Here is a 25857-nt window from a genome sequence, read left to right as displayed (position 1 = left end):
GTAGGAGGAAACCAAAGCACCTGGAGGAAAACACACAGAAACGGGGAGAATGTGCAAACTCCACGCAGTCATCCAAGGTTGGAATTGAACCCAGGTCTCTGGTGCTGTGAGGCAGCTGTGCTAACCACTGTGCCACTGTGAACATCAATTGACCTATTGAAGGATGCACTGATGATGACAAGGGCATAGAATGTAATCTAGGTTGGGGCTTCAGTGCCCATCAGCAAGAGGGAGCTTGGTAGCACCATTACTGACTGAGCTGGCTGAGTCCCAAAGGACTCAGGGTGAATGAAAGGAGTGAATATTTAAGGAGCTGAGGGAATGCCAATCAAGCAGGTATCTCTGTCCTGGATGCTGTAAAGCTTCTTGAGTGTTGTTTGAGCTCAATTCATCCAGGCGTAGGGAGAAAATTCTATCACAAGGCTTGTGCCCTGTGAATAGTAGACAGATTTTGGAGAATCAGGAGGCAAGCTACTCTCGATAGAATTCCCAGCCTATGGCTAGTTCTTGTAGTTGCAGTATTTATCTGGCAAGTCCAGTTCCGTTTCTGGTCAATGGTAAGTGCCAGGATATTGATAGTTGGGAATTTTCAGCAATCCCATCACCAACGAATCAGATCATAGTCTTGCCACATCCACTGTGAATGGTGGATGGCAATTAAACAACTAACTGCAAAAGGCGGAGACTCCATAAATATCCCCATTCTCAGTGGAGGAGACCAGCACGTCATTGCGAAAGGCACGGCTTCATCATTTGCAAATATCTGGAGCCAGAAGTGCTGAGTGGATGATCCTTCTTGATCTCCTCCAGAGATCCCTAACATCGCAAATGCCAGTCTTCAGTTAATTTGATTTACACCCATGATATCAAGAGATGGCTGAAGGTACTGGATACTGCAAAGACTGTGAACTCTGACAAAATTCAAGTAATAGAAATGAAGATGTGTGCTGCAGAAATGTTTTCCAAAATTTCAGTTTTGAGTTGTTGAATCTGTTTGAAATCTATCCCATTTAGCACAGAATGGGAGTATCTTCAGTGTAAAAATAGGAATTTGTTTCCACAAAGACTGTATGGTGATTACTACCAATACTGAAGTGGATAATACATTTGCGACAGGTAGATTGGTGAGGACGAGATCATGTATGTTTCTCTCTCTTGTTGATTCCCTCGTCACCTACACAGTGATAGCAGTGTGTGTGTTGTGTACAAAATGCACTACAGGAACTCACCAAGGCTATTTCTACAGCGCTGTTCAAACCCGCAACCTCTACCATCTGAAAGGGTAGGCACAACACCATCACCTGGAAATTCCCCTCCATGTCACTCCCCTTCCTGAACTGGAACTATAACCAGTGCTTCCTCACTGTCACTGGGCCAACATCATAAAACTTATTCCCCACACTGCACCATTTCCAAAATACAGCTTACCATCTTCTTCTCGAGGGCATTTGAGGATGGGCAATAAATGGGTTTAGATTCAGATACACCCTCATCCTGTGAAAATATAAATTTAAAAAGTGAGGAGTCAATCCCTTCATCAACGGAGGAGAGGACGTTAGAGGAAATCATGTTTCCTTTTCTTGTTTTACAGAAGAATTGCACTCTGCCACACCAGAGAATACAGAGAGGATAGACACCACAGTTAGATTTTGATCATCACCCAAGGAACAACTGTACAACTGTGGGAAGACATCCAGTTCCTTCACAGCATCGCTCAACACAGAGAAGGTTGGGCAGTAGAATCATCATCTGGAAATAGGTTGGGTCAAGAGTGCATTGACATATCATCAGACCTGAAACTGGCCAGTGGTGTGGAACCTTCCATCAGAGCCAACCTTTCCAACACTGGATTATTGGTCAGGGTGAGGCTGGGAAGAAATGTGAGTGAGCTCTAAGTGTAGTGAGAGCTTCAATCGTTAATTGAGCTTCATGAATCACTAACTCATTCCTACGGTGAGAGGCTGTTCAAGTGTCAGGTGTGTGAGGGAGGGTTCCAAAGGCTCATAAGATGTCATAACACAGAAAGTGCATCACTTGTTCTTTAACACAAGGACACCTACATGGAAGATAAACCGTTCAAGTGTGAGGTGTGTGATCGAGCTTTCGCACATCCATCAACATTTGAGAATCATCAACGCAGCCATACTGGTGAGAAGCCATTCGAATGTGCAGTGTGCAATAAGGGCTTTTCACAGTTGTCAGGCCTGGTGAATCACCGACGAGTTCACACTGGGGAGAAGCCGTTCAAGTGTGACATGTGCAACAAATCCTTCTCTCAATCATCGGCCATTGATGTCCACCGACGCAGCCACACTGGGGAGAAACCATTCACATGTGAGGTGTGCAAGAATTCATTCCCATCATCATCAACTCTCCGTAGACATCAACGCATTCACACTGGGGAGAAACCATTCACGTGTGAGATGTGTGACAAATCATTCTCACGGTCATCAACTCTCCTCAGACACCAACGCATTCATACAGGAGAGAAACCATTCACGTGCGAGGTGTGCGACAAATCATTCTCATCACATTCAGATCTCCACAAACATGAACACATTCACACAGGAGAGAAACCATTCAAGTGTGAGACATGCTACAAATCATTCTCGCAGTCAGCACACCTCCGGCAGCATCAGAGGATCCACACAGGGGATAAACCATTCACATGTGAGTTGTGCAATGAAACATTCTCAGCTTCATCGACATTCTGCAAACACCAACGCATTCACACAGGAGAGAAACCATTCAGATGTGAGGTATGTAATAAATCATTCTCGATGTCATCCAACCTCCTTCGTCATCAGAGGCTACACACAGCAGAATAACCATTTAAATGTGAGATTTGTGATAACACATCTATAATGTTGTCAACTCTCTTGGTACATCAGAGATACGCAGGAAAAATACTCTTCAGGTGCATTGTTCATGTTACAGTTGTCACCAAGTCCTCTGATTTTTTAATCACTGGTGAGAAATTAGTCAGATGTGAATTCTGTAATAAGTTTTCATGTAATTGTTGAACCCACAAGTTTCTGTCAATTTGTTAGATTCAGAGTGTGAATCTTCACACAAGCTGACTGCAAAGGATGTCCAGTGTTATTGGCACACAGAACAAGAAGCAGCTTTCACTCTCATCAAACAATTAGTGCCGACAACGCCAGTGCTGAGGTACTATGATGTCAATGATGAAGCCACCCTGCTGTGAGATGCCAGTGAAACAGGACTTGGAGCAACCCTCATGCAGCAAGGACAACCAGTTGTGTTTGTGTCCAGAGCATAACATAAAGTAATCAGTGGCACCATGTGCAAGGGACTGTGGTTATTATCCCTAGAGACGAAAAAGGAAATGCTGAAGCAGATCCACATAAAACATCAAGGAATCAAGACTACTGGACTATGAGGTGTGTGAAAATCATTATTGGAGATATTGGAACTCCACAGACATCGGTGCATCTTCTGGTGGCCAAACATGAGCAATGAGATGAAAGATCATATCAACCAGTGCAGCATTTGTAATGAACATCAAACTAAGCAAGAGAAAGAGTTGCTCATGACTCATGACATCCCAGAAAGGTGTTGGATGAAGATTGGAGTAGACCTCTTCACTTTCACTGGAATTGATTTTCTTGTCACAGACTACTGGGAGTTAAGCAGCTGGTGTCAATGATGACTAGTGAGATTGTAGAACATCTGGAAGCATACTTCAGTCATCATGACGTTTTTAACATTATGACAAGTGACAACGGGCCTCAATTCAGAGTGAAGAATTCAGGCACTTGACGAGTGATTGGGAAAATCAGTGCCATGCACCATCTCAACACTATGCCCAGTCAAATGGAAAGACTGAGGCAGTAGTGAAAATTGTCAAAAATATTATCAAAAAATCAGCTAGATCCAGCACAGATGTGTACAAGGTAATATTGAAGTGGAGAAACACAGTTACTGAAGACATGGGAAGTTTTCAAGTCCAAATGTCTGCACCCAGACCACTCATTCAACAGCTAAAATTACTGAGGCCAGAAGTAGTAACAGGAGTGAGTAGTGAGACCAAAGTGAAATGACAGAAAGACAAATTTCACTTTGTCAAAGCTGCCATGTCATTGCAGGAGCTTTAAAAATTATTTTGCAATGTGTAGGGAGTGGGGAAATTGGAACAGACTAGAAAGAACAAACAGTTTGTTATTGGTGTGGTGATTTTCTTTATCGAGCATGACTATGGACTGATGTGTAAATGACAGTGCATGGATTTTGTTTTTCTTTTTATGACTTGGAATGTGACACTGTGACTCGCAAATTGATTTCTTCACATTCATTGGCAAATCTCATTGCTGGTTGGTCACACACCACCTGATTTCACTCCACTTGCCTGAAACTGTGTCCCTTTCCAGGATTTGGAAGCAACAACATTACCAGGATTTTGGGGAGGAAAGGGAGGTTAAAGATGGCACAAAAGTTTGCAAGGTCGGGGAGGCATCAAAGGTTCAGAGAGGGAATGTAGGAGGAAGGGAATAGAAGTAGAGAGAGAAGGAGACTGAGAAGAAGTGGAGTGATTGGGTGGAAAAGGAGGCTTCAGGGCGAGAGAGCAAGACGGAGAGAGGATCTGACAAACAAACAGTCGTGCTCACTTTCACAATTACAGTTTATGTATGTGATTTCCAAACTCTCTTTATATTAAAAACCCTTTAGTTTTTCTTCTAAATCTCTCCTCCTGGGCCTGGATTTCCAGTTAACAACAAATAGTAAAAAACATAAATCCTTTCCAGTGGCTTTCTTCCCCTTTAATATTTGTTTAATAAATTATGAATGACATTTAGAGATGTCTGGGGTAGAGGGTGAAGAAATGTGTGGGAGAATTCCAGTTTTTATTGTTCCCCTGAGATTTTTCTGTAAACTGTTTCTGTTTTAGGAGTGTCTGTCTGTAAACGAGTTTTATTGACTGTCGTTGTTTGTGAGTTTTCTTGGTTAAATAAAAAGTTTTTCTTTATTCATTTGTGGGACATGGCGTCACTGGCTGGCCAGCATTTATTGTGATGTGGAGATGCCAGCGTTGGACTGGGATAAGCATAGCAACGCCAGGTTAGAGTCCAACAGTTTATTTGGTAGCACAAGCTTTCAGAGCACTGCCCCTTCATCAGGTGATGAAAGGGCAGTGCTCCGAAAGCTTGTGGCTTATGCTACCAAATAAGCCTATTGGACTTTAACCTGGTGCTGTAAGACTTATTACTACAGCATTTATTGCCCATTCCTCGTTGCCTGAGGGCAGTTGAGAGTCAGTTGCTGTGGCTCTGCAATCACATGTAGTCGAGACCCGGTAAGGATGGCAGATTTCCTTCCATAAAGGACCTTTGATGTGCAGAAAATGTTGGGAGTCCGACTTCCAGTCAATCCAGGCTCTGAGTTTAATTCAATGTCAGCAACCAGTCACTGGATGAAGACGATGGGGGTGGTGGGTGAGTGTGAATGAAGGAATACATTTTAATGCACTAGTCTGACTTCCCTCTTACGGTTTCCATTCTGTGTCAAACTTCCTCATTGCTTATAATGAGATTAAATTAAAGAGCCAGTACTAGGTGTGAGGGTGACTGCCACTGGCATCAAGGCAGCATTTGATTGAGTATGGCATCAAGAAACCCGAGCTAACTGGTGTCATTGGGATTCAGGGGAAATCCTGTTCTAATTGGAGTCATATTCGCACAAAGGAAGATGGTTGTGGTGATTAACGATTAATCATCTCAGCTTCAGGAATTCACTGGGCCCAACCATCTTCAGCTCGTTCATCATTAAGTCCGAAATGAGGATGTTCACTGATCATCATTCACAACTCCTGAAGCAGTCCATTTTCAAATACAGCAAGATCCAGCCAATATCCAGGCTTGGGATGCCAAGGGCAAGTAACGTTCGTACCACACAAGTGCCAAGCAACGGCCACAAGAGAAGATCTAACTATCGCCTTTGACATTCATGGCAGTACCATCACTGAATCCTCCACTATCAACCAACTTCCCGGGGGTTACCATTGACCAGAAGCTGAACTGGATTAGCCATTTAAATATGTGACTACCAGAGGCTAGGAATCCTGCAGCAAGCAATCCACCTCCTGACTCTCCAATGACTGTCCACTATCTACAAGGCACAATTCAGGAGTGTGCAAAAGGAGGCTATTCAGCCCATCAAGTCTGCACCAACTCTCAAAAGAGCACTTTACCTAGGCCCAGGCAGCACCTGGAGGAAACTCAGGGAGACACGAGGAGAACGTGCAAACTCCACAGACACAGTCACCCAAACCCAGAGTCAAACCTGAGTCCCTGGTTGTGAGGCAGCAGTGCTAACCACATGCCTGGATGAGTGCAGATCCAGCAACAAACACTCGTGAAGCATAACACTGGAAAAATAAATCCGCTTCATTGCTACCCCTTCCACAAACGTTCAATCCCTGCACCACTGAAGAGCAATGGCTGCTGTGTGTACCATCTATAAGATATACTGCAGGAACTCTCCAAAGTTGCTTAGGCCACACCTTCCAAACCCAAGATCACTACCATTTGAAAGGGCAGGCACAGCAAATACTTGGGACCATCACAAACTAGAGATTAATCTCTAAGTCACCATCTTGATTTGAAAATAGTTAGTTAGCAAGTGTGAGGTTATCCACTTTGGCAGGAATAATAGTAGGAGGGATTACTATTTAAAGGGAGAAAAGCTGCAGCATGCTACGGTGCAGAGTGACCTCGGGGTCCTTGTGCATGAGTCGCAAAAACCCAGTCTGCAGGTGCAGCAGGTGATCAAGTAGGCGAATGGGATGCTGGCCTTTATAGCGAGGGGCATAGAATATAAAAGCAGGGAGGTCTTGCTGCAACTGTACAAGACACTGGTGAGGCCGCAGCTGGAGTACTGTGTGCAGTTTTGGTCGCCGCACTTGCGCAAGGATATTTTGGCCTTGGAGGGAGTGCAGAGGAGGTTCACTAGGCTGATACCGGAGATGAGGGGGTTGGACTATGAAGAGAGGCTGAATAGACTGGGTCTGTACTCGTTGGAGTTTAGAAGGATGAGGGGGGATCTTATAGAGACGTATAAGATAAGGAAGGGGATGGATAGGGTAGAGGTAGAGATTCTTCCCGCTCAGAAAGGATAGCAGGACTAGAGGGCACAGCCCCAAGATAAGGGGGGAGCAGTTTAGAACGGAGTTGAGGAGGAACTTCTTCACTCAAAGGGTGTTGAGTCTCTGGAATTCTCTGCCCGTTGAAGTGGTGGTGGCTACCTCGCTAAATATATTTAAGACACGGGTAGATAGGTTTTTGGTAGGCAAGGGAATTAAGGGTTATGGGGAGAAAGTGGGAAAGTGGAACTGAGCCACTTCAGATCAGCCATGATCTTATTGAATGGTGGGGCAGGCTCGAAGGGCTAGATGGCCTACTCCTGCTCCTATTTCTTATGTTCTAATATATTGCAGTTCATTCACTGTCACTGGATCAAAATCCAGAATCTCCCCTCTAACAGCATTCTGGGAGTACCTATACCTCAGGGACTTCAGCGATTCAGGAAGGCGGCTCATCACCACCTTCTCAAGGGGAGTTAGGGATGGACAATAAATGTCGGTCTAGCCATAATTGAAAATATATATTTTTAAATTTGTTTCTGGATCAAACTTTACTCCATCTCAGATGGACTTAAACCCACAGTCCTGGTTTAGGAGGCCAGTGTCTTATCCAATCACCAAACCATCTGGGCTATACAAGATGGTTTGGTGATTGGAACTTTGCCTCTTTGTCTCAGTGTAATCGCTGCCAAATTTGATGCCATTTTTGTGGCCAGCCCTTTCCATCAACAACCAGATTGGTTCAATTCCGAACATTCCAGTAATGAACTGATGGGGTTAGGATTTGGTTTCTGTCTGTCAGTAATTAATGCTGGAAAAGTATAGATTGCATATGAGAAGCAATTGAGTTTCCAGAGGTTTCCTTGCTGTCCTGACTTGAAATTTCAGTGATTTCCCAGCACAGATTTCCGGCCACTTTCTTGAACTCACTGCCTTACCTGTCTCTATTCTCATCATATCAACCGTAGAGGAGACCATCTCTGATCACTTCCATGAATTACTCAGCACCCACACCCCCTCCAACATTCCAGCTGCACCTCCTTCTGTATCTGTCCCTGGAATAAACTATGCTCTAATTCACTAACAACTGCACTCTCCAAATCCTTTGGGTCTCCATTCACTATAACGTTTCTGCAGCTACTGATTTAATCACCCTCAACTTCACCTCCACCTGAGATGTCTGAGTCTCCATTCCCCTCTCTCACCCTGGCCCTTTGTCTAGGTACAAACATCATATCCACTCCTTTAAGACCAAGAGATGCAGCTTTGAAAGGTTCTTCTGGACAACTGGTTTACCATCCATCTGGTTTACCATACCAGTAGACACCTCGGGACAGTTTAGATGGAGCTTGATTCTGTATCTGACCCATGCTGTACCTTCACTGAGAGTGTTTGATGGAACAGTGTCAATGTGAAGAAATTATTCCATCCCTATTTTAAATGTGGAGAAGTTATTCCTTCAACTTTCATATCCCAGTGTTTTTTAAATGTGATGAGGGTTTCTGCCTCTATCACCCTTTCAGTGAGTTCTAGGCCCTTACCATTTTCTGAATGAAAGATTTACTTTTCAACTAATCCTTCCATCAATGACTTTCAAACTCTGCTCTCTGGTTATTGACCCTCTGTTCAAGAAGACTGAAACAATCCCATCAGCTGTTTCTGCCACTTCCCTCATTCACTGGCCCGCCTGGACAAATTTCCATTAATGCTACCGCCCCGCCCCCCCCCCCCCCCCCCAGCCAGCCCCAGCCCCAGCCCCAGCCCCGAACTCTCATCTTTCTCTAGTTTCTCTCCTATCTCCTTTCATGCCCTTTCTGACCTCATCTCGTCCATGAGACACATCTGGTGTTTCCTCGACCCTGTTCTCACTGAACTGCTGATCATCCAGCTGCCTGTCCCCCATGTTAACTGATATTATTCATAGTTTTCTCTCTCCAAACGCTGTCCTTCTCGCCTATAAATGTGCTGCTATTGCCCCTTTTCACCCTGTCCTTAAAAACCTTACCATCTCAACCTCCCAAATCTTGGGAACGGACGTGGGGTCAGGCAAGAGTTGAGAGACAAAGCGAGGGATTAGGAGAGGGGTGTAATGTCAGGGGAGGGACAAAAGGTGAGGTCTGCTGAGAAGTGACGGATGAAATTACAAACAAAATCGATCTTTTATTCTGTCCCTCCTGTGTCTCTCTCTCCTATACATGTGCTGATCCCACAACTGCACATCATCATTGCCTTGGATGCTGTGGGTCTTTCTTTTCTGATGTGCTGAAGCTACACACCCCACGCTGATGTTGTCAGTGTGAAAGTCTCTGAGAATGAAGAATAACTCCTGTTACTCCAGAAATATTGTGATTGGCTGTGAGAGACGTCAATCAGAGAGCCCACCCACTCTGCCCATTCTCTCCTCTTCCTCTTTCACAGCTGCTTCACTTCCTGTCGGGACTGAAAACCAAGTCAGGAGATGGTGAGTGAAGGAGCAGAATTTATAATAATTACATTGCATCATATCCACACTAATGTTCAGGCAGTCTGACTATCCTGTGGGGAATCAGGTGTGGAAATGCCCCTTATGCTGTGTGAGAAGATCCAGCTGAGAGACCTGTTTACTCGGTGCTTTGTGCTGAGCTGTTTGATTGGAGCTGTGTGTTGGATATTGAGTGTGTTTATTGGAAGCATTTCCCTTCTGATTTACAGCCTGAGTTTTGTTGATGGGTCATTACTGAATATGAGGTGTAATTATCAGGCAGAGACACATTCATTGAAACGTCTTTTAATATCTTCATTAAAGATTTTACCTGAAGGTGCCGGCCTTTCCCAAAAGCCTGAGCTTGGATTGGATAGTTTTACCAAGTGCTGTGCCTGATCACTGAATTTGGGATGTGCAGTCTGAGTGAGTTCTGTGTACCTAATTTCCCAGGGGTATGACAAACCATCTAATAACTGTGGAACAGTCTGTAACTGAGGAGTCAACACCTTCAGCATTGCAAGAGAGGGAGTTGGAGGAAATCATGTTTCCTTTTCCTGTTTTACAGAAAGATTGCACCATACTACACCAGAGAATACAAAGAGAATAGACACCGCAGATAGATCCTGACCATCACCCAAGAAATAACTGCTCAACTGTGGGAAGACAGCCAGTCCCTTCACAGCATTACTCAACACAGAGAAGGTTGGGGTAGTGAAATCATCAACTGGAAATCGGTCAGGTCAGGGGAGCTTTGACGTATCATCAGATCTGAAACTGGTCAGTGGTGTTGAACCTTCTGTGATTTTTCGAACTTCATGAACCACTGGCTCATCCCTATAGATGAGAAGTGGTTCTGCAGTCTGAGGAGGAGGAGGACTTGTCAAGTTCAAAGCTCTCCAGTCAAGGAAGGTGCATTTGTTGTGCAGTTTACTAAAGGGCAGCAACATGGAGGGGAAACGTTTTAAATGTGAGGTTTGTAATAAAGGTTTTGTGACGTCTACAAGGCTGCTCATACACCAGAGGATTCACACAGGTGAGAAACCTTTCAGGTGTGAGGTTTGTGAGAAAGCTTTTTCCCAATCCTCCCATCTCCTGTCACACCAGTCAAGTCACACAGGAGAGAAACCTTTCACGTGCGAGGTGTGTGATAAATCATTCTCAAACTCACTATCCCTTCGCAGACACAGACGCATTCACACTGGGGAGAAACCATTTAAGTGTGATGCATGTGACAAATCATTTCTACAATCATCGACTCTCCTCCTGCACCAACGCACTCATACCGGGGAGAAGCCATTCACATGTAAGGTGTGTGTCAAATCATTCTCGGATTTATCAACCCTCCGCAGGCACCAACGTATTCATACAGGTAAACCATTCATGTGCAAGGTGTGCATCAAATCATTTTCAGATTTATTGATTTTCCACAGACACCAGCGCCTTCACAGAGAGCAGAAACCGTTCACCTGTGAGGTGTGCAATAAATCCTTTTCGCTGTCAGCAAATCTCCGCAGACACCAACGCACACATACAGGAGAGAAACCGTTCAAGTGTGAGATTTGTGACAAATCATTTGCACTGTCAGCAAACCTCTACAGACACAAAAACATTCACACAGGTGAGAAACCATTCAGATGTGACATGTGTGACAAATCATTTTCATCCTCATCAGCTCTCCTCATGCACCAACGTATTCACACCGGGGAGAAACCTTTCACGTGCAAAATGTGTAACAAATCATTTTCGGATTCATCACAGCTCCGCAGACACCAACGCACTCACACAGGAGAGAAACCATTCACTTGTAACGTGTGCAATAAATCATTCTCGGATTTAACGACCTTTCGTAGACACCAACGAATTCACACAGGAGACAAGCCATTCGCTTGCGATGTGTGCGACAAATCCTTCTTGCAGTCATCAACTCTGCTCATACACCAGCGCATTCACACAGGGGAGAAACCATTCCCGTGCGAGGTATGTGACAAATCATTCTCGTCACATTCTGATCTCCGTAAACATGAACGAATTCATACAGGAGAGAAACCATTCACATGTGAAGTTTGTGAGAAATCATTTTTACAGTCAGGGAATCTGCGCAGACACCAACGCATTCATACAGGGGAGAAATCATTCACATGTGAGGTGTGTGACAGATCATTCTCATTGTCAGGAAATCTCCGCAGACACCAACGCATTCACACAAGGCAGTAACCATTCACATGCAAGGTTTGTGACAAATCATTCTCCAATTCATTAAATCCCTGTGGCTACTAATGCATTTAAATTGGGTAGAAACCATTCACATGCATTGTGTACATCAAATCATTCTCAAGGTCATCGGGTCTCCTGCAGTGCAGTGGAGCCATACGTGGAGTAAAATTGCAAGTCTGAGGAGGTTTGCGATAAAGTCTTTGTGACATTTTTGATCCTCCTGTGACACCAGAGGAATTAAAACAGGAGAAGATTTTCAGATGCAATGTTTGTGACAATCTTTCACTCACACTTTGACTCTTCTGAAGCATCAGTGGATTCACAAAAGAAAGTAACTATTCAGGTGTGAGGTGTGTGACAAGGCTTTCACACACTATATCTCATTGGTTCTTCAATGTACTCAAACAGGAGAAACTCGACTGGTGTGAGTTCTATAATAAAACGCTCATGTAGTTGTTGGACGTTATGGAATATCACTGAACCAATTGGGGACTACCTAACAAAGTTCTTGCCGACCTTTCATCAGATTCTGAATTTCTACAAGCAAAGGATGTTCAGTGGTATTGAGACACATAACAAGAAGCTTTCACTTGCATCAAACAAGTGCTGACAGCGCCAGTGCTGAGGTACTATGATGTTAATGATGAAGTCACCTTGCAGTGAGGTGCCAGTGAAACAGACTTGGAACAACCCTCATGCAGCAAGGACAACCAGTTGTGTTTGTATCCAGAGCATTAACACAAACTGAATGATGCTGTGCTTAGATTGAGAAAGAGTTTCTGGATATTGTCTTTGCTGTTTGGGAGAGAGAAAATGATAGTAGAGTCAGGCCACAAGACACTTCAAAGCATCTCAAACTGCATCTATCTGTTCCAAAGTGTTTACAAAGGATATGACTTTATTTGCAGAGATATCACTTGGAAGTGAAGTACCAGCAAGGGAAGCAGATGTACATCACCAACTTGCTGTTGAGAACTGCATTCAGTTTGAAGGAAGTGATGCTGGTCCAGAGTGTGAAATTTTCCAGATTCAAGAAGAAGCAACAGCACAACATGCACTGGAATCATCAACTCAGCAAGGACACCGAATCTGACACGACAAGTGTCTTGTTCAGATCAAGCAGTCTACACAATGAGATACAACTCTTCAAATGTTACAGGAATGTGATGAAAGGATGGTCTGAAACCATCAAGGACACACCTGTTGCTGTAAGAAAGTATTGGGTAATCAAAGGTGAAGTAAGTGATCGCCAAGATGGCAACTTGTACAAAGTAACCAGCCTGAAAGAGATGAGGAAAGAGATGTTGAAGTTCTCCAGTGTTCAAACATAAGCAATGAATTAAGGACCACATCAGCCAGTGCAATGCTTGTACAGAACATCAAGTTAAGCAAGATAAAGAGCAGCCCATGACTCATGACATCCCAGGCAGACCGTGGAAGAGACCTCTTCACTCTCACTGGAACTGATTATCTCATCACAGTCGACTGCAATTCACAACACAGAGAGTTAGAACAGCTGATGTCAACAGTTAACCAATAAGATTGTAGATTGCCTGAAAGCACACTTCAGTCATCAGGGTATTCCTGACGTTGTGATGAGCTACAATGGCCTTCGATTCACGAATGAAGAATTCAGGCATTTGATGAATTATTGGGAGATTCAACACTACACATCATCCCCAACTATCACCAATCAAATGGAAAGGCTAAGGCAGTAGTGAAAATTGTCAAACGGATCATCCAAAAATTGACTAGACCCAGCATAGGTGTGTACAAAGGCAATGTTGGAATGGAGAAACAACCCTGATGAAGGCATAGAAAGTTGTCTAGTGCAGTGATTAATGTCATGCTGCACCCAGACTATTACAACAGCTGAAAAACTACTTATGGCCAGAAAACTTAACAGGGATGAGTGACAAGATCAAGCTGAAACATCAGAGAGACAAATTTCACTTTGACAAAACTGTCACATCATTGCCAGAGCTGAGAGTTGAAGACTCGGTCAGTGTGCAAACATTCATCAAGCTCAACAAAAATCAGCTCAGTGGGCAACTTGGGATCTGTTAGTGTGTGGTGCGTTGATCATGCACAGTGAAAGTGAATGACCAGATCTATTGTCACAGCCGCAGAGATTGACATGTAACCGGAGAAGCTGCTCCTTCACAGCAGACAGCTGATGAGGCAGGAGAGCATGGCACAGAAGGGAGAGAACAGGGGTAGAAGTGCTGGAGGGATGCAATGAATTACGCTCCCCTACTCCATCAGATTCTATCTCTTCTTCCACTGCTCCATACCACCCCTCTTATCCTCTTTCCCACCTCTCTTCTACTCATTCCTGTGTCTCTCTCTCTCTCTCTCCCCCATCCCTTAATTTTCCTTCTCTTCTATTGTCCAAGCCTTTCACTTCCTTTCTGCTACCTCTCTCCTTAATTCTCACATCTTCTCCTGGCTTTCCTCTTCTTGCCTCCCTCCTATCTGTCACTATTACCCCTCTCTTTTTCAATTATTATAAATGAAACAAAGGAGAAACATGATAGTCTAACCATGACTGTAATCAACTATCATTATTTCTCCTGTTCAGCTGAAAAAATCTATTATCTGTGGGCCTGTAGTTAGCTGAAATAATTGCGACTCACAGCACGTAAACTGGAGTCATGAATGTGACTGACTGTTGGTGCCTGAACACCCAAAATCCCTGAGTGTAATTTGAAGAGCTGCCTCAAATAGGCACATCAATAGAAACTCACCACTCATTATTCCCATTTGGGGCCGTGGTCATTTCTGTGGTTGGTACCAGCTTCCTAGGTGATGTTTAATAAATCAGTGTTAAACAGCACAAAAGTTCACAATTAATGTCACTTACATTTAAAAATCCTGTTAGTCAAATTAAGACAGATTACACTCATTAAAGCAACAAGGTATTTTACTAAAGAATTTTTTTAAAAGTTGTGACCAATTGAAACAATTTTATCTCAAGACTGTGATCTGATTGATCTTGAGTATTGGAGTTGGGACATTATGTTACAGTTGTATAAGTCATTAGTGAGGCCGCACTTGGAGTATTGTGCACAGTTTTGGTCACTATGTTATAGGAAAGACGTTGATAAACTGGCAAGAATGCAAAGAAGGTTTACGAGGATATTGCCAGGACTAGTGAGCCTAAGTTATAGGGAGTGATTGGCCAGGCTAGGGCTTTATTCTTTGAAACATAGAGAATGAGGGGTAACCTTATTGAGGTGTATGAAATCATGAGGGCCGTAGATGGCCTTTTTCCCAGGGTAGGGGAAATGAAAACTAGAGGACACAAGTTTACGGTGAGAGGGAAAATAGAACATAGAACACTACAGCACCAACAGGCCCTTCGGCCCACAAGTAGCACCAATCATATCCCTACCTACCAGGCCTATCTATAACTCTCAATCCCATTAAATCTCATGTACTCATCCAGAAGTCCCTTAAAAGACCCCAACAAGTTCACCTCCACCACCACCGACGGCAGCCGATTCAACTCACTCACCACCCTCTGAGTGAAAAACTTACCCCTGACATCTCCTCTGTACCTACTCCTCAGCACCTTAAACCTGTGTCCTCTCGTAGCGACCATTTCAGCCCTGGGAAATAGCCTCCGAGAATCCACCCTATCTATACTTCTCAACATCTTATAAACCTCTATCAGTTCACTTCAATCCTTTGTCTCTCCAGGGAGAAAAGACTGAGCTCCCTCAACCTATCCTCATAAGGCATGCCACACAATCCAGGCAACATCCTTGTAAATCTCCTCTGCACCCTTTCAATAGCTTCCACATCCTTCTTGTAGTGAGGTGACCAGAACTGCGCACAGTACTCCCAAGTGGGGTCTGACAAGGGTCTCATAAAGTTGCAGCATTATCTCCCGACTCCTAAACTCAATCCCTCAATTAATGAAGGCTGGTACACCATACGTCTTCTTGAACATATCCTCCACCTGCGAGGCCGATTTAAGAGTCCTATGGACCCGGTCCCCAAGGTTCTTCTGATCCTCTATACTGCTAAGACAATTTAAATATTTAAAAGGGAGTAACTTGGTCTGTATATGGAATGAGCTGCCAGAGAAAGTGGTTGAGGCAGATTACTTAGCAACATTTAAAAAGCATTTGGATAAGTACGTGCATGGGTAAGGACTAGAAGGATATGGACCAAACACGGGCAATTGAGATGAGCTGGAAGGATGGCATGGACTGGTTGGGCTGAAGGGCCTGTTTCTATGCTGTATTCTGTGACTGGTTTCGTGATCAGGCAGTGTGTGAGCATGGAGAATATCTGTACTAATTTTCTAATATTTGAACTGCTTCAATAAATGGTGATGGTGGGAGTGGGTGGGATGTTGTATAGAAAGCCCAAAACCTCCATAATTCTTAGTGTGGCCTTGACAACTTTAACCCATTCCTAGAATAACCCACCTGAAGTTGGATATTAAAGATCCCACGACACCATGTTGGAGAAGATTGAGGAGTTTTTTTCCAATGTCCTGGTCAATATGGATCCAACAATCAATATCATAACAACAGATTATTCATCATTATCACATTGCTGTTTGTGAGATCTTGTTGTTCTTGTAAAATTCTAGTTCATAATTCATCTGCTTTGGAATATAACTTATAGTTTTAGGAATTAAATTTCAAATTATATGTAAATGGGAGCATCTCTTTGAGAAACTGATAAAAACTGATGTAAATACAATTCAAACAAGCTTGGAATTTATTACCATAAGAATCTAACGTATGCTTATCTTACAGGGTGAAGGCTAGCAGTGTGAAAGCCATAAATAATAGAAGGCCAACTTTAATTTTGTAATAGAGTGAAAAGGACTACCCTTTCATAAATTATTTAAATTATGTGTATAGTTTCCAGATTAACAACAGCCAAAAGCAATTTAGTGAACATTGAGGTTTCTTCATCCACCAAGTGAGTCTGGAGAGAGCAATCACATCCATTAGCATTGTTAACAATTCAGATGGGTTACAGAATCAAAGAGTTATGTAGGAGTTTATTTTGTTTAATTTACCTGGGTGTTTGTGCACAGAAGGCAGTTGCAGTTTTACTTTGGTGTAGACAGCACCTCACTGGATTGAGAACAAAAGCAGGCAGTTACTGTTTTGAATTCGTAAAGTTCAATAGCTCTTTCTCTCTCTGGAAGTTAAAATCTGGCACCTGCTAGAAGAGAGGTATCTCTCTTCACAGGTCTTCAAATGACAAGAGATGTTTTCTCCCTCTCTCTAGAGTTCTGCTGTGTGAACTCAGGTCTCTATCTTGAGTTCTGCTACTGGTGATGACAGATCTTTCTCTGAGAGTCAGAAGGCAGGTATCTGTCTGTATCTCAGTCCAGAGATGATGAAACGCTGGAGAACTGGCAATTCACATAAGCCTGGGTGTCTTGCTAACTTACCTTGAAGGGGACAGTATAGCTATGGGGATATTGCTTAAATTGGAACTAAGAGATAGCTAGCAGTTAAGAATTATACCTTGTTATGTTTAAGAGAATCAGTTGGTATTGGTTCTGCTAATTCTTTTTGTTATAGTTTAACCGTGCTGTTAAAGTCTGTTTTAATAAAAGCTTCCTAGTGGATCAACAGAATCACACCTGGAATGAAACACCTTATGCTCACATCAATGCCAAAATCAAGAATAGCTGGAATCTAGTCTAACCTCATAATAAACCTTAGAGTTTCTGATATGGTCCCTCATGCCATATATTACAAAAAAACACGAAACAGAAAAATATAAATTCTTTCTTGTGGAGACATTCTTTCTCTGAACTGGGAATGATAAAACCTTTGATGGAGAAAGTATACCAACTTACAGTGACATTGACCAATATATTGTGTACAGGACTTTTACTGTAGCTCCTGAATGTTTCAGTGAATAAGGCTGACAAATCAGATAGTTTGAATTCAGTTAAAAACAAATTTATTATGAGTTATAAATCTACACAGAAGATTGATAAAGAGCTGACAATGAGGACAATATTCAGCTTACACAAAACTTTGAATCAGACAGAATGACAAAACATTTCAAAGTGATTCACGCTGTTTCCCAGAAGATGAAATGAATCTTGGAAGAGTGGAAGATGAACATATCACACCGTTATTTCATTGAGGTACAATCAGTTGAGGGAACTTGGGTCTGTAAAGACACACCCCTACTCCCTCATCATACTCAAGATACCATCACACACATTCACATCAGGGGAATCTCTCTCAGAATACTACAGACAGAAGTTTTTTAAAAATCCCTGTGCTATAGTTTGTCTTCCAATTCCAATGTCTGAATGTTCTTTCTCTACACCCTAGCTATGTGTGTAACAATACATACCACACTCTCTCATTTCCTTCTGTATGAATGGTATGCTTTGTGTAGCACACAAGAAACAATACTTTTCACTGTATGCTAATGCATATGACAACAATAAATTAAATCAAATCAAATGACACAACTTCAGTGACCCAGAATAGAGTTCGTTCCCATCATGCAAATCCACCAATGGTTACAGAGATCCAGTGGTCTCATGGATCCATGGACTAATCAGTTTCCACTCCTGGAAGACACTCTTGCCCCCAGGTGAGCCAAACAGCACTCTCTAATTCTCAATTCCCTGCCCTTTGACCCTCCATTTACCACAATGCTTCTGGTTTACCCATTCCCTCATATTCACCTTCTGTATCCTTGTTCCCAAAATTTAGTTTATGGATGAGGAAACAAGGACTGATTACTGACTTGTCTACAAGGAAAATGCTGCCATTTTTTAGAATCATCTACTTCCTGTGAATGAGGAAATCTTCCCAGAAATACTGACATCTGTAAGTAGGCAGCAGCTTCTGTCCATTTTGGTGATGCCTGGTGATCTGGTCAAAGGTTAAATTGACCTTTTTGAAATAATTGGATTGATGATGCAAGAGGTTGGAGACAGACACTGCTGAGACAGACAGTGCTTGGGAAGGACAGCTTCCATGTGTAAGCACTGGAAGGTAAACAACACAGACAACTCTGTGTAGATGATCCAGAGGAGATTCACAAGAATGATTCCAGGAATGAAAGGCTTGACATAAAAGGACTCTGGGTCTGTGCTCAGTGGAGTCTAAAAGTACAGGGGGGTGGGGGGCGGAGGGAATCTCATTGAAATTATAGAATACTGAAAGGCCTGGATAGAAATGGATGTGGAGGTGTTGCCATTAGTAGGACAGACTAGAAACTGAGGGCACAGCCTCACAGTAAAGGGACAACTCTTTAGAACCAAGATGAGGAATTTGGAATTCATTGCCACAGAGACTGTGGAGGCCAGTTCATTGAGTGTATTTAAGGCAGAGATAGATAAGGGGATCAAAGGTTACAGAGAAAAGATGGGAGAATGGGGTTGAGAGACATGATCAAATGGTGAAACAGACTTGATGGGCTGAATTGCCAGTCCTGCTTCTATCTCTTATGGTCTTATGACAAAGGAAACAGGTGACCAGGCTCCAAGCCCGTGTGGGGATGCCGGTGTTTGAATGGAAAGGAGGAATAGATGAAACAATCCTGGCACATGTCACACTGGAAGGGTTTGCCTCCTGCATGAGTTCACTGATGTTCCAGGAGGTCCACTCAGTTGTGAGGTACATAGGTGAGAGCTGTTTCAAGAGGTCCAACAATTGTCTACTATAGAACTCACACTGATTTAATTTCTCCTTGTGTGAGTGTGTTAATGGACCAGGAGATACAGTGACAGTCTGAAAGCCTTGTCACACACCTCTCACCTGAATGGTTTCTCATATACACTGCTGGTCCAAGTTTGACAACTTCAGGGGAACTTTATCTTAAGTCTGAAATTTGAAACATTCTTCCAATTTGATGTGAAGGCTTTGACTTATACCTCGCATATGAACAGTCTTCATTGTGAATGACCGGCACATTTACAATGTCTGGTGATTGTGCCAAGTCCTCATTACACACCTAACAACACAAACAGCTTCCCAGTGTGAATGAGTCACTATCAGTACAAAGGCTCATCCACATATCTCACAATTGAGTGGATTATCCTGTGTCTGGTGTATCAGGAAGGACATGAACCTCATGAAGACTTTAACACACTTCATGTTGAAGCAACTTTTCTTCCGTGTGGGCATGTTAGTGTTTCATGAGCCCACACACGTCATTTTTGAATGGGTCCTCCACTGTGTGAATGCCAGTGATTTAGCATGTTTGATAATTATGCAATAGGCTGGTAATACGTGCAAGGTTTCTCCCCTGCGTGAAGGTGTTGGTGTTCATGGAGGGCTGATGATCGCGAGAATGATTTGTCGCATACTTTGCACATGAATGTTTTCTGCCCTGTGTGAATGCGTTGGTGTACACGAAAGTTGGATGAACGTGAGAATGACTTCTCGCACACCTCACATTTGAATGGCTTCTCCCCAGTGTGAATACGTCGGTGTTGTACAAGTGTTGATGACTGTGTGAAGGCTCGGTTGCAAACCTCACACATGAAGGGTTTCTCCCCTGTATGAATCCTCTGGTGCCTCAGAAGATCAGAGGATTGAATGAAAGACATCTCACAAAACTCGCACCTAAAGGGTTTGTCCCCGGTGTGAATCATCTGGTGTGTCAGGAGTCTCGTTGATGTTGTGAAAGCTTTCTCACAAACATCACACTTGAAGGGTTTCTCTCCTGCTTGGATTGGCTGATGGATCAAGAAATTTGATGACTGTGTGAAGGCTAGATCACACACATCACAGGTATACAGATTATCCCTTGCACGAATGCATTGGTGTTTGCAAAGGATTGATGACTGAGAGAACGATTTGTCACACATCTCAGATGTAAATAGTTTTTTTCTGGTGTGAATACGTTGGTGTGAATGGAGGTTTGATAAGCACAAGAATGATTTGTCGCACACCTCACAAGAAAATGGTTTATCACCTGTGTGACTACATTCATGGAGGCAAAAGTCAGATAAGCATGAGAGTGATTTGTCACATAGCTCATACTTGAATGGTTCCTCTGCCATTTGGCTATCCTAATGTTAACAGTTGTACAGCTAATTCACCTTGTCTGTTAACAGATCTTATGAGTCTGTGGAGCTGTCCTCCCACAATTCACACTTGAACAGCCTCTTGCCTGTAAGAAAGAGTCAGTGGTTCATGAGGCTGAACAAATGATTGAAGCTCAGACCACATTTGGAGCCCACTCACTTCTTCCCAGCGTCACTGTGACTGATCACCCACAGCTGAACCTTCAGAATGGTTGGCTGTGATGGAAGGTTCCACACCACTGACCAGTTTCTGATCTGATGATATGTCAAAGCTGCCCTGTCCTGAACAATTTCCAGATGATGGTTTCACTGCCCAACTTTCTCTGTGTTGAGCAATGTTGTGAAGGGACTGGATGTCTTCCCACAGTTGTGCAGTTGATTCTTGGGTGATGGTCAGGATCTATCTGCAATGTCTATCCTCTCTGTTTTCTCTGGTGTAATATGGTGCAATCCTTCTGTAAAACAGGAAATAAAAATATTATTTTCTCCAACTGCATATCCTCCTTGCTGAAGGGACTTACTCCTCAGTTAGAGGCAGATCCATTGTAAGTGCCAATCTGCTATTCACCTTTGCAGGGGATCAGATACAAGTCCTTTCTTTTTCCTCACTTGGCTTTCACACACCCTCTGTTTCCAGCAGGGACACTGGAAAGTAACCAGCAGCAGACAATGAGGCTACTTTCTTTCCCCCACTCAGTCCCCATCTGCCCAGGCACCATGCCTGTTCTGTGCCCTAGTGAATGCAGTGCTTGGACAATGTGCTGCAGGTGAATCGGCAGTCAATGTACCAATTTAAAACAAGACACCCTCTAAGCATGCCTTCAATCAACTTTGAAACTCTCCGTTTGAGAATTGAACCCCAGTCTCCCACGACAGGCTATAATACTAACCACTTAAAACAACAAGGAACTGTAAGTAAAGTCACCATAGTCCTGTATAACTGTAGGCTGCAGGGAGCTGTCTAATGCTGATTTAATCTGAGGATATCTCACCTCAGGCGAGGAACAAAGTGGAGCTTCATGAAAAACTTTGGCGGTACAGGTGTTGACTCTGTTGGTGTCACTCTGTATTGCTAACCAGCTGTCCAGTCAACTGAGCTCAAAAGGGCAATGAAACAGGCAGAGTGTAAAATAGGCTGTCAATTCATTATGAGCTCAAGTTGTGCTGGTGAAGGCCAGTTTTATGCACAGGACATGCATTTAATATACAAAATTTGAGAGCAATTTTAATTCATAGTAATTCATAAAAACTTCTCCCCTTGTTTTCCCAAAGTATTTGAAGAAAACATACTTCAAGAAGTGCCAGAAGCTAAAGGAAAATATTGCTTCAGTGTAGCTGATTGAAGGGTTCTGGTTTATCCTGGGAAATTAGATACACTGCATTCACTCAGACTGCACATCCCAAATTCAGCTATCAAATACAGCACTGGGCAAAACTCATCAAATCCTAACCCAGGCTTTTGGGAAAGGCCAAGGCCTTCAGGTAAAATCTTTAAAGATATTAAAGTATGTTTCAATGAATGTGTCTCTGCCCCTCCCAGATAATTACACCTCATCTTCTCATATTCAGCAATGACCCATCATCAAAACTCAGCCTGTAAATCAGAAGGGAAATGCTTCCAATAAACACACTCAATATCCAACACACAGCTCCAATCAAACAGCTCAGCGCAAAGCACCGAGTAAACAGGTCTCTCAGCTGGATCTTCTCACACAGCATAAGGGGCATTTCCACACCTGATTCCCCACAGGATAGTCAGACTGCCTGAACATTAGTGTGGATATGATGCAATGTAATTATTATAAATTCTGCTCCTTCACTCACCATCTCCTGACTTGGTTTTCAGTCCCTACAGGAAGTGAAGCAGCTGTGAAAGAGGAAGAGGAGAGAATGGGCAGAGTGGGTGGGCTCTCTGATTGACGTCTCTCACAGCCAATCCAAATATTTCTGGAGTAACAGGAGTTTCCTGAAGTTTGGGAAACTGACCAGGGAAACGGAGGCGACTTTGAGCAGCAGATCAGGTGGAGATTTAAACTTGTCATTGTCCCATCTGAATAAAACCTCACTTATTACAGCTGCTGTCCCAGTTCCCCTGGTAAATGTTTGACAGAGATTTCTAGCGTGGAAATAACATTCTTCATCTTCAGAGGCTTTCAAACTGACATCATCAGTATGGGATGTGTAGCATCAGACGTGTTTGACAGCAGATCAGAAGAGGACGGCCCACAGCATCCAAGGCATTCAATTAAGTGCTGTGGTGGGATCAGCACATGGACAGGAAAGAGGAGAGGATTGGGGGAGGGGAGCTAGAGCAGTGAAGGGCAGTGGAAAGCAAAATGAGGGGAGAGGAGAAAAGTTTGACTCTGACTCAGACATTGAATGAAGGAGTGTCACTGGGAGTGACATGTCACTCTTCAAAAGACCTTCCTTGCATGACCCCCCGCTCTGTCCCTCACCTGGCCCTATATCCCTTGATGTGGGTATGCCGGCGTTGGACTGACGTAAACACAGTAAAAAGTCTGACAACACCAGGTTTTAGTCCAACCGATTTATTTGATATTACTCACAAGCTTTCGAGGATTCCCTCTTCGTCAGGTGAATGGAGAGTTCTGGCCTCAAACAGAGCATATAAAGCACAGACAGTTTAGAGATTACTGATTAGAATGCAAATCCTTACACCTAACCTGCTGTTCAAGACCTGAAGTGGCTGACAATGTAAGTGGAAGGAGCACTGATCACAGGTTACAGAGATGTGTATTGTCTCCAGACAGTACACTTCAGGTCTTGAACAGCAGGTTAGGTGTAAAGATTCGCATTCTAATCAGTAATCTCTAAACTGTCTGTGCTTTATATGCTCTGTCTGAGGCCAGAACTCTCCATCCACCTGACGAAGAGGGAAACCTCAAAAGCTTGTGAGTAATATCAAATAAATCGGTTGGACTAAAACCTATATCCCTTTCCAGGATTTGGAAGGTTCAAAGAGGAAAGGGAGTTTGAATGGACAGTAGTTTGCAAGAACAGAAAGGTCCAATGTTGCTTTTAAGGAAAAGGGGTGTAAGCAACAGATTTAATGGAGATGGATGACAATGTCTGAAGAGAAAGAACCGTGAACAATATCAGCAAACATGGGGAGCAGGAGAGGAAGTTGGGTGATCAGCAGTTCAGTGAGAATAGGGTTAGGGGAACGGGAGGTGGGTCTCATGGACAAGGTGAGCTCAGAGAGGGCAGGAGGGGAGACAGGAAAGAAGATGTGAGTTCAGGGCACAGGCAAAGGGGAATATTAATGGAAGTTTGTCCAGGTGGGCTGGTGAAATGGAGGGAAGTGGCAGAAGCAGTTGATGGGATTGTTTCAATCTTATTTTCCTGAGCAGAGAGGTCATGAGTTAGTGATGGAAGGGTTAGAGAGGAGTTGAGTAATTTTTTTCACCCAGAGGGTGGCGAGGATCTGGAACTCACTGTCTGAAAGTATGAGACAGAAACCCTCATCAAATTAAAAAAATTATTGGGATAGGAAATCGAAGAAATAACTTCTCCACGTTTAAAACGGGGATGAAATAACTTCTCTATGTTGACATTGTCTCATTAAACACTGCAGAGAAGGTAAAACAGGGGTTAGATACAGAGTCAAACTCTGTCTAAACTGTTCCTGGAGTGTGGGATTAACCCGAGTCAGTCACACACCCGGATCAAGATCAAGACTCACCTACTTAAGTCACTCAGACACTCCTGTATTACTGTCCTTAATATCATTGGATGCCATGCTTGGGAGAAGGACCTAGGGAAATAAGGAGGAGAGAGTCCTCCAGACACAACATATCTAGTGGAGGAGCACTGCTGACCAGTGTCACTGAGAATAACAGGGATTTTCACACAGTCAGTTGTTGTTCTGGAGTTTAGATCAGTGGGATTCAGGATGTTTGGGTTTTTTGCTCAATGTGGGGATCCTCTATCAGTACTGGTTTGGTAGGTTGTTCCTGACTCCTGGACTCTACCCACTTTTCTCCATCAGTTTCACTTCTAACACCAGAGTCTTCACCACCTTTCACCACTTCAGGAACCCAGCCACAAAGCCAACACTGATACCTGAACTAGTTACCACTAAATCAAACTTTAAGGCTGCCAGTTTGCAAGGGAAAAAGCATTCTGTACACACTCTTGGGACTTCCTGACGCAGTTCCTGAGAACTGTCTCTCCACAATATCTCTGTCAAAGCTTCAAGACTGTTAATACAATTTATAGCAAATATATTTATGCTTGCTAACTGTATTTAAAGTGGCATTTAAGTCCAAGGGGTATGTTTCTTATTTGGAACTCAAACAAATAGTAAGCTAGAAAGTAAAGTTGCTTCCTTTCATTTTTAAATATTGGATCACAGACAGTGACCCAAGCCAGAGTGAGACCATCATCTGAAAATTAGTCAGGTCAGGGGAGCTTTGACATATCAGATCTGAAACGGGTTAGTGGTATGGAGCTTTCCATCGTAACTAACCTTTCTGAAGGTTCAACTGTGGGTGAGCATTCAGAGTAAGTCTGGGAAGAAGTGTGAGTGGGTTTCAAGTGTAGTGAGAGCTTCAATCATTCATTGAGCCTCATGAAACAATGACTCATTCATACAGGTTGGAAATTGATGTGTGAGGAAGGATCCAGAGACTGTCAAGTTATCCCAACAGACATGGTGCATCTATTGAACAGCCATATGGCAGAGAAAAGATTTTAACATGAACTGTGAGAGTCAGTTAATAGTCTAAGTCTGGACAGTAAGTGTGACCTGGTTAGGGCAAGCATAATAGATATGTTTTGTTCAGACTGCACAATCCTTTATCCTATATGTCAAACACCAAAGTGTAATAGCTCCCACATTTGTTTTATTTCACTCACAAATGCAAAACATACTTACAGGACCAGCCAGTGCCTTGCCTGCCAGGCAGAGGAGAAGAACAAACTTGGCCCTCATTTTGGTATTTTGAGATCTGAAAAAGTGCAAGAAGCGGTTACAATGAGCATTGGTTAAAGGAATTAAACTAAACAAGGCAATAT

The 25857-nt window shown here is 43.2% G+C and overlaps 3 protein-coding genes across 3 annotated transcripts in view; 2 read left to right on the top strand and 1 right to left on the bottom strand.

Moving 5' to 3' along the window:
* The window catches only part of LOC145348079 (uncharacterized), a 56276-nt gene that overhangs the window by 21764 nt on the left and 8655 nt on the right, over nt 1–25857 (bottom strand). The window contains exons 2-5 of the mRNA XM_080196220.1: nt 25718–25790; nt 22645–22687; nt 20025–21275; nt 4285–4289 (exon numbers count right to left, since the gene is read on the bottom strand). Of these exons, the coding sequence (XP_080052346.1) occupies nt 4285–4289; nt 20025–20796 (777 nt within the window). The 5' untranslated portion in view covers nt 20797–21275; nt 22645–22687; nt 25718–25790. The remainder of the gene's footprint in view (nt 1–4284; nt 4290–20024; nt 21276–22644; nt 22688–25717; nt 25791–25857) is intronic.
* On the top strand, nt 4–16880 carry LOC145348027 (uncharacterized). Its single transcript, XM_080196137.1, has 2 exons — nt 4–77; nt 10129–16880. The coding sequence occupies exon 2, from the start codon at nt 10509–10511 to the stop codon at nt 11775–11777; it is 1269 nt and encodes a 422-aa protein (XP_080052263.1). The 5' UTR covers nt 4–77; nt 10129–10508; the 3' UTR covers nt 11778–16880.
* LOC145348066 (uncharacterized) lies at nt 109–4957 on the top strand. Its single transcript, XM_080196206.1, has one exon. It carries the CDS (start codon nt 2061–2063, stop codon nt 2826–2828), a length of 768 nt encoding a protein of 255 aa, XP_080052332.1. The 5' UTR covers nt 109–2060; the 3' UTR covers nt 2829–4957.

The sequence above is a fragment of the Carcharhinus amblyrhynchos genome, chromosome 9 (assembly GCF_965287045.1).
Source record: "Carcharhinus amblyrhynchos chromosome 9, sCarAmb.v2.hapA, whole genome shotgun sequence".
Taxonomy (NCBI): Eukaryota; Metazoa; Chordata; class Chondrichthyes; order Carcharhiniformes; family Carcharhinidae; genus Carcharhinus; species Carcharhinus amblyrhynchos.
Note: the sequence above shows the minus strand (reverse complement) of the source record. Positions and strands in the feature narration are given on the sequence as shown.